The sequence below is a fragment of the Toxorhynchites rutilus genome, chromosome 3 (genome assembly GCF_029784135.1).
Source record: "Toxorhynchites rutilus septentrionalis strain SRP chromosome 3, ASM2978413v1, whole genome shotgun sequence".
Taxonomy (NCBI): Eukaryota; Metazoa; Arthropoda; class Insecta; order Diptera; family Culicidae; genus Toxorhynchites; species Toxorhynchites rutilus.
The window spans coordinates 270,688,063-270,701,661 of NC_073746.1; the positions used below are offsets into that span (position 1 = coordinate 270,688,063).

At 42.8% G+C, this 13,599-nt stretch overlaps 2 protein-coding genes across 3 annotated transcripts in view; one reads left to right on the plus strand and one right to left on the minus strand.

Annotated features, from left to right (window-relative positions):
• The window catches only part of LOC129779234 (uncharacterized), a 69,416-nt gene extending 68,614 nt beyond the window's left edge, over positions 1-802 (minus strand). The window contains exon 1 of the mRNA XM_055786600.1: positions 742-802. Within this exon, the coding sequence (XP_055642575.1) occupies positions 742-792 (51 nt within the window). The 5' untranslated portion in view covers positions 793-802. The remainder of the gene's footprint in view (positions 1-741) is intronic.
• Positions 803-1,217: 415 nt separating this feature from the next.
• LOC129779232 (zinc finger protein 704-like) overlaps positions 1,218-13,599 on the plus strand; it is a 156,802-nt gene continuing 144,420 nt past the window's right edge. For both annotated transcript variants that reach the window (XM_055786591.1, XM_055786592.1), the window contains exon 1: positions 1,218-2,761. In XM_055786591.1, the coding sequence (XP_055642566.1) occupies positions 2,339-2,761 (423 nt within the window). In that variant the 5' untranslated portion in view covers positions 1,218-2,338. The remainder of the gene's footprint in view (positions 2,762-13,599) is intronic.

The following is a 13,599-nucleotide window of genomic DNA, read 5'->3' on the forward strand; positions in this document are numbered from 1 at the left end:
ATAACAATAATCACCAAGTCAACAGCAACGACGAAAGGCTAGGTCGTTTTCACTGTATTTGTTTGCTACACACTGCCATACCGTTGGCGTTGGGACTAACCGGGTGATGTTGCGAGAGAAGGAGGGATCGATTATGATACAAAGGAAAACAGTAACACCAACAACAGCAAAAGCGTATTTCAATCACGGTTTACCTCCCCCTCCCCAACCATCATAGGCCCACAGCCGACCGCTTGCGAGCAGCGTTCGCACGAAAAGGTTACGAAGGCATTCACCATCATCGTACACAAAACGCAACAAAGTCAGAGGAAAAACAGCTACACGATCAGCTGGCTCTGCGAGTACAGAGTGTGGAGCCGAATGCCGGATCAGAAGAACAGAGCGAGACGGCAATCAAACAAATATGCGCCAGCTCGTTCGCACCCATTGCGGCGGATGGGAAAAACACCGGCCGCCACCTCGCGTTCTTCGAGTGAGCTCTTTAACCACATTTCACCACAATCGGCACCCCTACCACTACCACCCCCTACTACACTATTACTGCTGTTACTTCTACTACAATTGCCGGCTCTCGGCAACAGTACTGTTGTTACACCAACGATTTGCCAGCGGCCAATCGTTTGTGTATGTTTGTATGTATGGACAGGACCGAGCCAGAGCAGACTGTTCGCAGTGTAGTTCGCATTTCTTTGTTTTGTTCGATCATTCGTACCGCACCGTCGCACGAACATACCGACCTACCCAACCAACCCGATTTGTAACAAAGGAGGGGTGCTGCCGGTATGTCGGCATACAACCGAAACAAAGCCGAATGAACTGGTGTCGGGTGTAGCGAGAGAGAAAAAAAAGCACGATTCGTGGCATATATTTTCCATTATATCATTTATCTATGCTCCAAGTCGGATTTTACACAACGGGTTCCCTGCGTCCCTACAATCCCGCACTAATGGTTGAATTTTGTGGTTGGACAGTTTGGATGTAGTGGTGCCACCCTCTCGGATGGGTGCGAGGAGAAAGACCTTTTGTGTGTGTATGCTGGTTATACGGCAAAAAACTTGAAAACATAGCCGCGCTGGTGTTAGTGGGCCGCTGCTGTATATATGTACCCATACGGCGCCGGATCGGGGCCGCTGCGTCTGTATGTGGGCTCAGTGAGTTTTTCTCGCATTCGCGTTTGTCCGCTCACCGTTGTGTGTTTACTTGCAGCATATTTGGTTCAGTTCTCAGTTGTTTTTCGTGTCGGATAGTTGTCACTCGAGCAGCTACACTCTTGAGAAGCAAAGCTAAAGTGAGTTATACTCAGAGTTATTCTGTAAAGTTGAATGAAGGGAAAAAATCAGTCAGTCAGTCAGCGGTGTGTTCGGTGGAAATAGTTTCAACGGAAACGCTTATGTGCCCGGCTCCCACCAACAATTGGTGCCTGGAATTCGCAGCAAACAATAGTGCTTGTTGTATGTTTCTTTGTTGAATTTCCCCTCCCCCGCAAACGGATGAAAAGCAAGGTGTTGATAGAAAAGCTGTAGAAAAAAATAATTGTGGATTTTTGTGCTATCTGTGCCCTACTATAATCATTATCGGACCTTCGTAGCTTTGCAGGTGGAAAACCCAAAGTTACGCCCCCCCAAAAAAAACTAAAAAACTTGAAACTGGAAGATACCACATCGGGATATTCTTCCAACAAAATCACATAGGAGTGTGGAGTGCTAAAAAATATGGTTTGGTGTAAGTCACAAGCGAACACTAACAATCTCGGTGAAAATGCCTCGGCTCATATTGTTGATGTGATACGTTCGTCCCCAGTAAAAGTCGCTGCTTCGCAACCGGAAGTTAACGCCGAATCGCTGTTGCTGGTGCTAGAGTCACAAGACCGCCACTATCGCTGCAATCCTAGTTTCGCTAGCTGTCATCATCAAGCGCAGCACAGCGTTCTACTGTTACAGTTCGTGCCAGAAGTCTGCGGCCACGATTTGGACCAAGTTCTGTGAAGTGAGGAAATTTGGCGAGGAAGTAGTGGAGTGAACGTGAAGGAGAGAGAGAGAGAAGTGGAAGAAAATTTGAAAATTGTGGTTATTGCTCGATAGTTTTTTGTGTACTGTATAGAATAGGTTTCGGTGGACGGTGGATTTGTGGACAAGCAGAGAGTAATAAATAAAAAGTGAAAAACTGAACTCGAGCTGAAAGCAAAAGTTACAGAGCGAGCCGGAAGAAAATTTCAACGTAGTGAAAAATCTGTTGGAGGAAGAGCTGCCTAAACGTGATCTTCGTTTTTTTATCAATCGTTTTTTACGTACTCAAGTGTCAGTGTGTGTACCCGTGGACCTGAAACGTCTGAGCACTTATGAAAAAATACTTCCTTAACAAAATGTCAACCGGAAAACGTTTGGCAAAACGGTCCATCATCGGCACCCGGGTGTGCGCTCCCGGTGCCGATGGGATCTGGTACTCGGGGGTCATCCAGGCTGTCAAGACGCCCCCTTCAGCTAACCAGAAGGACAACACCAACTGCATCAACCTAACGCCGCATACGCGTTACTCGGTTCGCTTTGACAGCAAGCAGGATATCTCGCGCCGTGGGCTGGCCCGGGAATTCCGCGAAAGCGAACTAATCGGACCCGGCTTTAAGACCATCATGGACGTACGACTAAAGCCGGGTCAGAAGGTGTTCCTGACCTACAATGGACGCGAGAGCGCAGGCGAGGTTCTGCAACACGATGACCTGAAAGACGAGGTCACCGTGAAGATCGTACCCGTTGGACAAGAGGTAAGCCCACATGCAACTATCCACTCCACTAAAGTAGCAAAAAAAACCCCTATCGGTGTCAAGGACACCCGCATTTTGCCTTTCGATCACCCGACTACCCTTTGTCAAATGTTTGCATAATGCCTGCTAACTTCCTTGTTCGGGCTGCAATCTCGAACACCTAGAACTCGACCAGCTCGTTGAATAAATTGCCACTATGGCAAGGGTCGGCCACGCAGAGGGGGGTTTTTGGGGTGAGCACTCATTACAATCCGTAGCCCCTTTGGCACAAGCGCGCTGCTTACTGCCGCCGCCGCTGCTGCTGCTGCTGGTGTGTTACCTTTTTCATTTCGGAAAGTAGGTCAAGGAAGGAGAATTGATGTAAGAGTGCGCGCCGCGACTCACCAGAAACTAGGTCGAAACTCGCAATCATCAGCCAAACACGACCAAAGCAACGGAGCATAGAGTGAACGAGTGAGTTACCCACCCGTTCAATCGGCAATGGGATCGAGCGCGAGTGAGTGGGGTCGACGGTGAGCGACAATGTGTAATAGAATGGCTGCGATAGATAGTGAGAGTGCGGCCAAATATGCGTAGCTTTTGTGAGAGCACGGATCACTCGCTTATGTTACATACAAAGGAGATGCCTTTGTGTGGGAAAGTGAGGTAGAGAAAGGGAACCCCCACCCCATAGATGGATTGGGGATTGGAATTTGTTCATGTTATGCTGGAGGAGAATCAGCATAAAACGGGATGCCCTAGGGAGTGGGCGAGAGAGAAGCCATTGCGCACGATTATCGAAGTATTATGCCATGTTTGCTCTGCCAAACGTAGGAAAGAATGCATCTTTGGCCCCGAACATTTGACCGAATCTATATATAATCCAATTGTCGTTACTTGCGAAGTATGGTGCTAGTTGTTTTAAAATTTCATACAAATGGACAGTGAAAAAATCGGAGAGGAGAGGAGTCGAGTTTTGCCCTGCGCGATTGAGTTCCCTTGGCACCTGTGGGATGAAAAGCGGGAGCAACACAATGGATCGATATTGGTCCTGCTCGATGTGATGCTCGCCGAAAATGGGTCAAGGACGAAAAGGTCATGAGGGAAAATAGGGGAGAAGAACCAGAGCTCGTTGTCGCCGGAGGATGTCCGTGGGGAAGAATTGCTTCGTAGATTAATGAATGGAAATTTGATGATGGAATTTTCAATAGACAGCCAAAATTTTTCCTTCACCTGCTGTGGTTAGAGTTTCAATACTGACCTGCATTGTTTCACACTCAATCAGTGGTAGGCTAACCCTTTTTCCAACCACAATCTGTGCACAGACATCTTAAACCAAGGATATGTTTGCTTTTGCTATTTAATTTGAAACTCGTATGTGAAAGGTGATTTTCAAAGATTTTGGGATTTTTCTTTTTTCACCACACATACTTTTTCTGTCTTTATTTGATTTTATTCCAACTGCAATGATGAAATATTCTGTGCTACATGTTAGATAATACTATTGAAGCCATGAACAAGTTTTCGTTGGATTCCGTGAAGAAAAAGTATCATTTAAAAATGTCGCAGTGAACATATCACTGTCAGTACTCTCCTTCGCTAGCTACAACTTTTCTCCATCTTTCTGAACTTTTTTCCTCGGAAGAACACCCTTTTTACATCATGTTCAACTTTAAAATCATACCTTTCGTGAAGTCTGAACCTAACTCTGCATACTGAGTTATGAATTCGGGTTGCTTCCGTAATTGCCGCAAATACTCCACTTTTCAATTTAAAAAGTAGATGGGTTGAGCCTAGGGGCACGGACGAGATCATGACATAGGACCGTGATTGTGTGTAGTAGTTGCATTTAAATTGAGTTTTTCATTGTTCAAAATCTGTATTTTTTCTCTGTTGATACATCAAATGGATGCCCTGGAAGAACCGTTTCCTGTATGTACTTATATCCTTTAAACGGGTTAGATGACATAACGTGGTAGAATATAATATAGAATACATACAATATAATATAGAATTAATGCCTATTATCGGTAAATGGAGAATAATTCATTTTACGCATCAACACACATTATGAGCTAACGCCTGAATTTAGGCAAAAAGAGTGAGTGACCCTCCTATATAGAAATCAAAGACATAGCCCTATGTCAAAATTGATTTGTTTTTTTTTCAGTCTCCGTAAACGAAAAATCAAAAAGTAGGCTGTTGTGAACGTTGAAAACGTGCAAATTGCAAGAGGAATAGATTATTGCATACCAATCAGGCTTTTGGAATTCTTGCATCTGTCAGTGGATTTGGAGAGTCCATCTACTATGAATTTTCTAAGTTTGAATTTAAAGTACGGTACTCGTTCGCTAACTGGGTTGGTTGGGTAACCCAGCCATCGAATTTCGCTTACTTTGCTTACTTTTAATTGTTTGATTGACATTGAAAACGGTCCAATTTGGCCATAAAAGCAGATGTCTGTGCAGTGTAACGTTTCCAATTGCATTTTTCAGCGTTAAACATCGTGAATGTTTCCATACAAATTTGTTTTCCGATAAAATTTCATGTAATTTCATCAATTGTTTTGACATGCGAGAATAATGTCAATTTTTGTGACAACAAATTCTATTCGAATGCCTCTCATATCTTGCTACAGCACATGAATATGACGTCTATGAGGCCATGAACGCACAGTTAAAGAGCTGTCTGGTTAAAGAACACTCAGTTAACACTTACGACTGCTATATTTCCATCGTCGCTGAAATAAAGGGAATCGCTCTTATCCTTCGGGTTTCCTTTTCGACAACCGGCGAATATTAATGAACTTTAATAAATTTTCAACCAATGGCAAGTTTTAGGTCCTTTTTTGTTTAGAAATCTCGGATTTGTCTCCTTCTATTAAGCTTCGGACAGTGTTTCAGGCTTCCACCACCAGTGATTCAGGCTTCCACCTGAATACTTTTTTCGAGGCCACTTGCACAATCACCAACAGAGTAGGTGTAAAATATGAAGTCCTGGAAAACTTATGATGCCTTCTTTCACAATTCCGGTTATACAACTTCCGAACACTGGTTTTCGCTCTGGATTTTTGTTCAACACTTTCGATGTATTCTGTAATGTAATGTATTCATTTACGTTCAAGGTTTCGATTCTTTGCATCTTTCCGACCCAGTTTTGTTCCAGTCTTTTCCGTAGAATCGTGAAATGTCATAGATCAAATTTGGGTCAACAGGCTCTAGTTTTCTTCCTCCTCCGGGTAGACAATCTTACGTGTGATGCTGCTTGAATTGTTGAAAATGGATTTCGCGATCCCAGGATGAACACGAAACGCATGGTTTATTTTGATGCTCCTCTCACGAAGTCATGTGTCCAAGCATCGACTTTTATTATAAAACCTTAACAGATAAACTATTATATTATCATTCGCTTATCTTTCAAAGCGACACGAATGCCATAGTAGTGGTAAAGTGTCTTTAATAAATAAAAAAAAAATTATCATTCGCAACAATAGAAATTTTCTTGAACAACTTTGAAAGAAATAAGCCACCTTGAATGAATAATTATGTTGTCAGACTTTGTCTCAGATTTACATCGCTAAAACGTGACAAATGAAATACTGCACTGGACAAAATTAATCATATAATTGACCTGTCTGAATTTTCGTTGATATACAATGTTTCTTTCAACTTATAACAGCTGTTTATATGGAGTGAATATAACATTTTAGGGGCCGACGTTGAGCTTTTTGGTAGGAAAGCACTGACTGACTGGGACAGTTACAAAATAATAAAATAAAAATATATACAGGGATACTTCGATATAACGTACCCTCGTTATAACGTACCCTCGATATAACGTCACTCGATATAACGTACATTTTACCTCGATATAACGTACACATTTCCAAAGTGTAAAGGAAAAAATTTTCAATATTTTTTTTCTGATAGAACAATGAATTATCTGTATTGTGATGCTAAAACAAGTTTTGTACCTTCAATCAATCCCGAAATACAGCTGGTTTTGTAATTCCGGATTCTAAATGAATCAAGCTATAATCAACAGTACGAAGGGAAACATCATGAGAAAGGCTAGTTTCGTCTTCTGATTGAAGTTATTCATTAACTTTACTAAAACAGCAACACAATAATGTATTATAGACTACGTTTGTGAGTACTTTATTATGCTTCGATATAACGTACAATTCGGTACAACGTACAATTTTGAAAGTGAAATGTACGTTATATCGAAGTTTACCTGTATATGGTTTGTCTTCGGATGTTTTACAAAATGTGATTATTTTCTAGTCGAATATATGACTATTTTCTGTCTATACGATAAGAATCTTTGGGAGCTGAAACCGACACTGATATTGTGCGCACGCTCTTGATGCGGGCTAAGTGGAAAGCGTAGCAGGAAAAAATCGGGGCTGAACGTGTTAACTGTCAAACCGCTTTTCCAAACCACTTTTATGGTGACGACGGCATACAGTACGTCTGCTAACATTAAGTCATAACGCTTAGTTGTACATCGCTCCTGTGCATCATCCTTCACCGGATAAATCCATCAATTCTTGCGTTTCGTACTTTTTTCATGTGTGCTGCACAGCTCCAACCGATATAGCGCAATGGCAATGTACCTTTGGCTTATTTTCCTGTAAGAAGCCTTGTTTTCAATCGTTAATCTCGAAATTTTTGGTTTCATGTGAAAGCTGCTGGCGCGCATTTTCCGGTTTAAATAAAAACATAGAATGAAGGTGATCTTTTTGAAATGTCATAAAATGAAAAATTGTGAAATAAAATGATATTTTTGTGTACTATTTTTACACATTCACTTTTCATTCACATTCAAACGACGGATTTTCATGATTCCAGCGATACCGCGATGATATTTTCAAGTCTAACAGTATTAGTGTGTATAAAATGGAAAAGTGTTTTACAATAAAGCAAGATTTTGCTGATGAAAATACCAGTCCAGACTAAGGCCCGTATGGACATTTCAATAGCGAAAATAAGTCAAAATATAATTTTCATTTTAATGATGACAACATTTTGTATTTACGAATACAAATATATTCAGCCTATTTTTTCGTCTGATATGTATGACATTGGTTTCACACCGATCCGCAAAGACGCCACCAGATGTCGACGCGTTATCTTGTAGCGACGTTCGTGTCTGTGCAGCAGTTTATTTTTAACCAGCTTTGCAGGATCGAAGACAGTTTAAAATGCATCAGTTGACAACGTTGTATCTATATTCTATGAACACTTGAACGTAATCATTAGAGAAACAGTTCCGTTGAAAGCCCGACGTTCTAGCAACTACAATCAACCCTGGTGGACTCCACAGCTTCGGAATCTCCGCAATCGGCTGCGAAAAACGAGAAAACGATTTCTTCATAACAAAAACCCAATACGCAGGAGAGAACTACATGAGGCCGAGGAGAAATACAAAAAAAAACCTGCAGCTCGAATGCTTCCGCAAGTACATAAATACTCTTTAGAGCACATTCAAGCAAAATCCGTCATCTTTCTGGAGTTTTGTACGGAACCGGAAAAACTTGACATGGATACCAGACAAACTCATCTATCTAAACAGTAACTCCGACTCGCCACTATATTCTGCCAATCTCTTTGACGGTTTTTTTTCCAAACCATGTATGAGAGAAATTCACCACAACCAACCCGACTGTACTTTGACAGTCTGCCAGCTTACAATCTGCTTTTCCCAATCATTACGATGTTCATAAAGCACTCAATTCAGTGGATGTAATGAAAGGGCCTGGTCCGGATCTTATTCATCCGGTCTTCATAAAGAACTGTGCAGCGATGCTCGCCAGACCGGTTTCAATTGTTTACAACCAATCTCTGCGTGAGGGTATCTTTCCTGAGGCTTAGAAGCTTGCGTCGATAACTCCTGTCCACAAGAAAGGCAGCTTTCATAATGTGGAAAACTATCGCCCGATATCTATTCTAAACTGCCTAGCAAAAGTGCTCGAGAGTTTACTTCATGGTGCATTGTATCCGATTGTACAACCTGTGATTTCGGAGTTCCAACACGGCTTCGTTAAAAACGCGCAACAACCACGAATCTTATGGCATATACGCACATGTTGATCAACAGTGTCGAGAAGCGGCAGCAAGTAGATGCTAAAGGGTGTGTCACATCAAATTGCATCACGGAAAAAACGCTGTAGAAATTCTCCCAGTAGACCGATCCTTTTGAAAATTTTAGACAGTAAAACAAAAACTATTAAACAACTTTTGGCATTTTCTTTTCATTCATACTTCGAGCCCAAGCCCGTATGCTCGCACCTTCCTCTTTACCCCGTCCATAAGGTTCTGTACAACGTCAGGTTGTAGTTTTTTTTGAACAGAAATCCATTTTCTCTTGAAGTCCGCCTCCGATTTGACAACTTTTGGGTTCTTCCGGAGGGCCTGCTTCACAATCGCCCAATATTTTTCTATTGGGCGAAGCTCCGGCGCGTTAGGCGGGTTCATTTCCTTTGGCACGAAGGTGACCCCGTTGGCTTCGTAGCACTCCAACACGTCCTTTGAATAGTGGCACGAAGCGAGATCCGGCCAGAAGATGGTCGGGCCATCGTGCTGCGTGAAGGGGGCGCTCCGCTTTCCGCAAGAGCAGATCGTTTGCCACACCATGTACTTTTTGGAAAACTTGGATAGTTTCTGCTTGCTAATCTCCTCCGGAACGCTGAATTTGTCCTCTGCGGAGAAGAACAACAGGCCCGGCAGCTGACGAAAGTCCGCTTTGACGTAGGCTTCGTCGTCCATTACCAGGCAATGCGGCTTCGTCAGCATTTCGGTGTACAGCTTCCGGGCTCGCGTCTTCCCCACCATGTTTTGCCTTTCGTCGCGGTTAGGAGCCTTCTGAACCTTGTATGTACGCAGGCCCTCCCGCTGCTTGGTCCGCTGGACGAATGAACTTGACAAATTCAGCTTATTAGCGACATCCCGGACCGAACATCTCGGATCACGTCTAAACTGCTTAACTACGCGCTTGTGATCTTTTTCACTGACGGAGCATCCATTTTTACCGTTCTTCACCTTCCGGTCGATGGTTAGGTTCTCGAAGTATCGTTTTAGTACTCTGCTGACCGTGGATTGGACGATTCCCAGCATCTTACCGATGTCCCGATGTGACAACTCCGGATTCTCGAAATGAGTGCACAGGATTAATTCACGACGCTCTTTTTCGTTCGACGACATTTTTCCAAATTTACGAAAAATTGACAGTGAAGCATGGCCAACGTGATCTATACACTCTTATCTGATTGTCTGATTATAAGCTGAAGATATAATTCCTAAAAATTAAATTTCTACATCGTTTTTTCCGTGATGCAATTTGATGTGACACACCCTTTATTTACGTCGATTTCTCCAAAGCTTTTGATAAAGTACCCCATGACCTTGCTGTTCTGAAAATGGATCGTCTTGGCTTACCATCCTGGATCATAAATTTGTTGAAATAATTGAAATGTGAATGAAAATGATGACTTGACGTTATTTGAACACATGAAACACGAAATCTTGACCTGTACTCAACTATTTTTCTAAGAATTTTCTAGAATTTCGACTAAAATTTCATCGCTATAAAATAAATTATTATCTAACACATTTTGTTCAAGATTTTCTACCGGCCTGCAAAAAATTACATAGAATACGTATTCTGATACAGTTATACATATATGATACAGTTAATTTTAGTTCACAATTTTCATTTGAAGATGTGCTTACTCCACGTGGAATCCATGATTATTTTCGTTTCATAATAATAGAACACGTTGCTCGTCAACACCGTCAACAGAAGAAATGAATTCCAATAAGATGAACTTCTCACTGCAGTTCGACATCTACAGGTGTGCTAGATTTTTTTGTATCATACACAAAATGGCTTACAAAAATGATGTTTTTAACATACAGATATCAACAAAACAAATATTCACGAGTAACTAATAAGACTTTATTTCAGTGTAAATTCACTTTTCATTTAGCTTGAAGTACAATGAAGCACAAATTCACTTCATCGAAGACCATAACAAAAGTGTTCATTTTAGTCATATCGTTGATGCATGAAATAAATATCTGTAAATAAAGAATACAGTATTGAAGGGGGCTCAAAACATTGATGTTATTTATGCTTTGGATGTCAAATGCAACAAATTGAAATTCATGATAATCAAATCGAATATCGTTTCCGATAAAGAGTAAATTCTTTCACAAATACGGAAGTATTATTTTGATGTTTGTTTTGCGTCAATGCGAAGTTGCCACATTTGCTTTGCTCGATTGGATTCAAGTCGAACGGTTCGAATTTGAAATCCGAATGCAAATAAAATAATAAATTATTTGATTATGAAGGAATTACCATGATTTCACCCGAGTACCCAAGCTTAACTTGACTCTGTCAGACATTGCAAATCCCCAGCAATTTGACAGCTCTGAAACCCACTGCACAACCCTTCCTCGGACAAAAACCAGCCAATGTTCGTTGCTCATTAATCACCGCGCGCTCTCTCTCTCGTGCGCTGTGGACAAATCCACCGAAAATAGCTCAACCGCCACCTTGAAATAATCGAATGCCCACGGTCAGGGATGTTCAACTGTGCAGTTGAACGCCACCCACTCATATTTGTCAGGCGGTGGCGATGGCATGAATGTAGGAGACATCCATTGCAATCATTAAAGACCGCTGCCCTCATTACGCCCACGTCAGAGAACGACACAAAGTGTATCGACTCGTAATCGCAGAGGAAGGGGTTCATCGACCCGAATCATAAATCGAAAAGAACGGGAACGCAAAACCGAGCGAATAATTATATTTATTCAGTTAATTCAGCGCGTTATCTTTGCGTTGCCCGGTCAAGTGACTGACCAGAGAATTCGTCGCGCTCCCAAAGGATGTGTGTTCATCGCTTCACGTTTTTCACACCTTCATTGCAGGTTACACTTGACAACACACTCAGCCAGCAGCGACAGTTGACAGAGAAAATGCAATCCACTGACCTTCAACCACTGTGCGCACACAAGGGTTTACCGCCTGCCAACAGGCCAAATTCCTAAAACTCATCAACTGCGAATGATTTCTTTTTCTTCTGTTTTATTCTGCCACGTTCCCGAAACACATAAAATTGCACTTGGATACAAGACCGAAAGCGCAGTCGATAATTTGCTCTGACGCGCTTGCACTAAGCCAACCAACACAAACCCCTCGAGCGGGTAACGTCAGCGCGAGTTGTTTTCGGGAAGCGAACGTATTCGTGAAATCCCGAAAACTCGAAGAGCTGATCATCTCCTTTTATGAATGAATGGCGTCATCGTCGGGGACGGAGCACAGAACAACGGGAATTGTTCTGAGTGGTTTTGGTCCGGTAGTCTTGGAAGACAGGGTGTGGGGGTTGATTGCGCATCCCTACCACGCGTACGTCACGTTCGTTTGGAAAAACATTGTTTGCCGGTTATTTTCCATTCCGGCTCGTGTAAGTGCGCTGTTGTCTAGATGCTATTTGTTCAATAGCACGACGACGACGACCGGTGGCCATTAGGAGGAGTTGTTCTACGTTATTGTTGTTTGGGGAAGTGACTCGTGTACGAGACGTGCGCGCATGCGCTATACTAACCTCGAGAACGGCACGACCGGGACGGAAGAGTGGCGCATGCGCCAACCGTGTTTGGTCCAACGTTGTTACGTTGTCAATAATTTGACAGAAGACAGAATCACCAAGTCATTTTACACTCAGTTACCTAGTTACTTGGGTCACTCAAGCGATCACCCGGGAGCCGGCCGGGCTGGGGGTGATCGCGTAACAAAAAGTTGTGTTTTCCTATACAGTGCACAGTCATGCCAATTGAAATAAACAGTTTAGAGTATACGTCGGACGGCCGGTTGGTAAACAAAAGTGGCAACGCAAAATAATTTCGAACCAAGAGCTCCGTTCCAAAAATAATACGTGCTCGCCTTCGTCCCTAACGCCGCTCCTCGGGGAGAATTTCTCGCGTCTTCCAATCCAAATATGCGTTAAGAAAACAAAATAATAAAAAAACGAACGAAAACATCCACCCCGACCTACACACGCTGTGCTATCTAAGATCAGATCCGCGCTCTGGCTCAATGACGTTTCGCAGTCGTCGTCGTCGTTGTTTTCGAGTTTCGCATTGGTTTCATTGGCTGGGTCCCCGCACACATTGAGTTATGTCATTGAGAACGGTTCAAGCGGCGCATGCGTCCGTCGGTAAGCTTCCAATTGTGATCACACTATGCGATCCAACTCGATATTTGCTGGGTTATTTTTTTTAATTTAATTTGCACGGAAATTATTTGTTGTTTGCTACCGCTACATGTAACCGGCGGTGTGTGATCCGATAGGCCTTGGTTCGATGAGCGCTCGAATGGCGCTCTGATGGTACGAGGGAGACGTCATAACAAAATGTGCGATCACAGTCCTCCGCTCTCACTCTGTCGCACACTTGATCCACCTCCCACCCAGTGGTCGGGTAATTTAGTGAGATTACGCAATGGCGCGAGAATGATGCTCCTCGAGTTGGTCCATTGGTTCGGGTGTAAAAATAATCCACTTCAATATTGGGACGGTGCATCAATAGCCTCGATGTTATATGGCTGATGTCATAATTCATAGGCGAGACGTCTGTGCTCCAATGTGACGCCCCCAAAAACGTAATAATAATAATAAAAACTACAACGTTGAACGTTGAAAACCCACCGTTTGATTTAGTGCGATCATTACCAGCGCTTTTAAAACCATGCTGACCTCCACACTCACTCGCGCATCTTCGGCCGAGGTGATGATGAAATTGATACTCTACCGCGAAGAGGCCCTTCGGCGTAGACTTTGCGAAACAAAC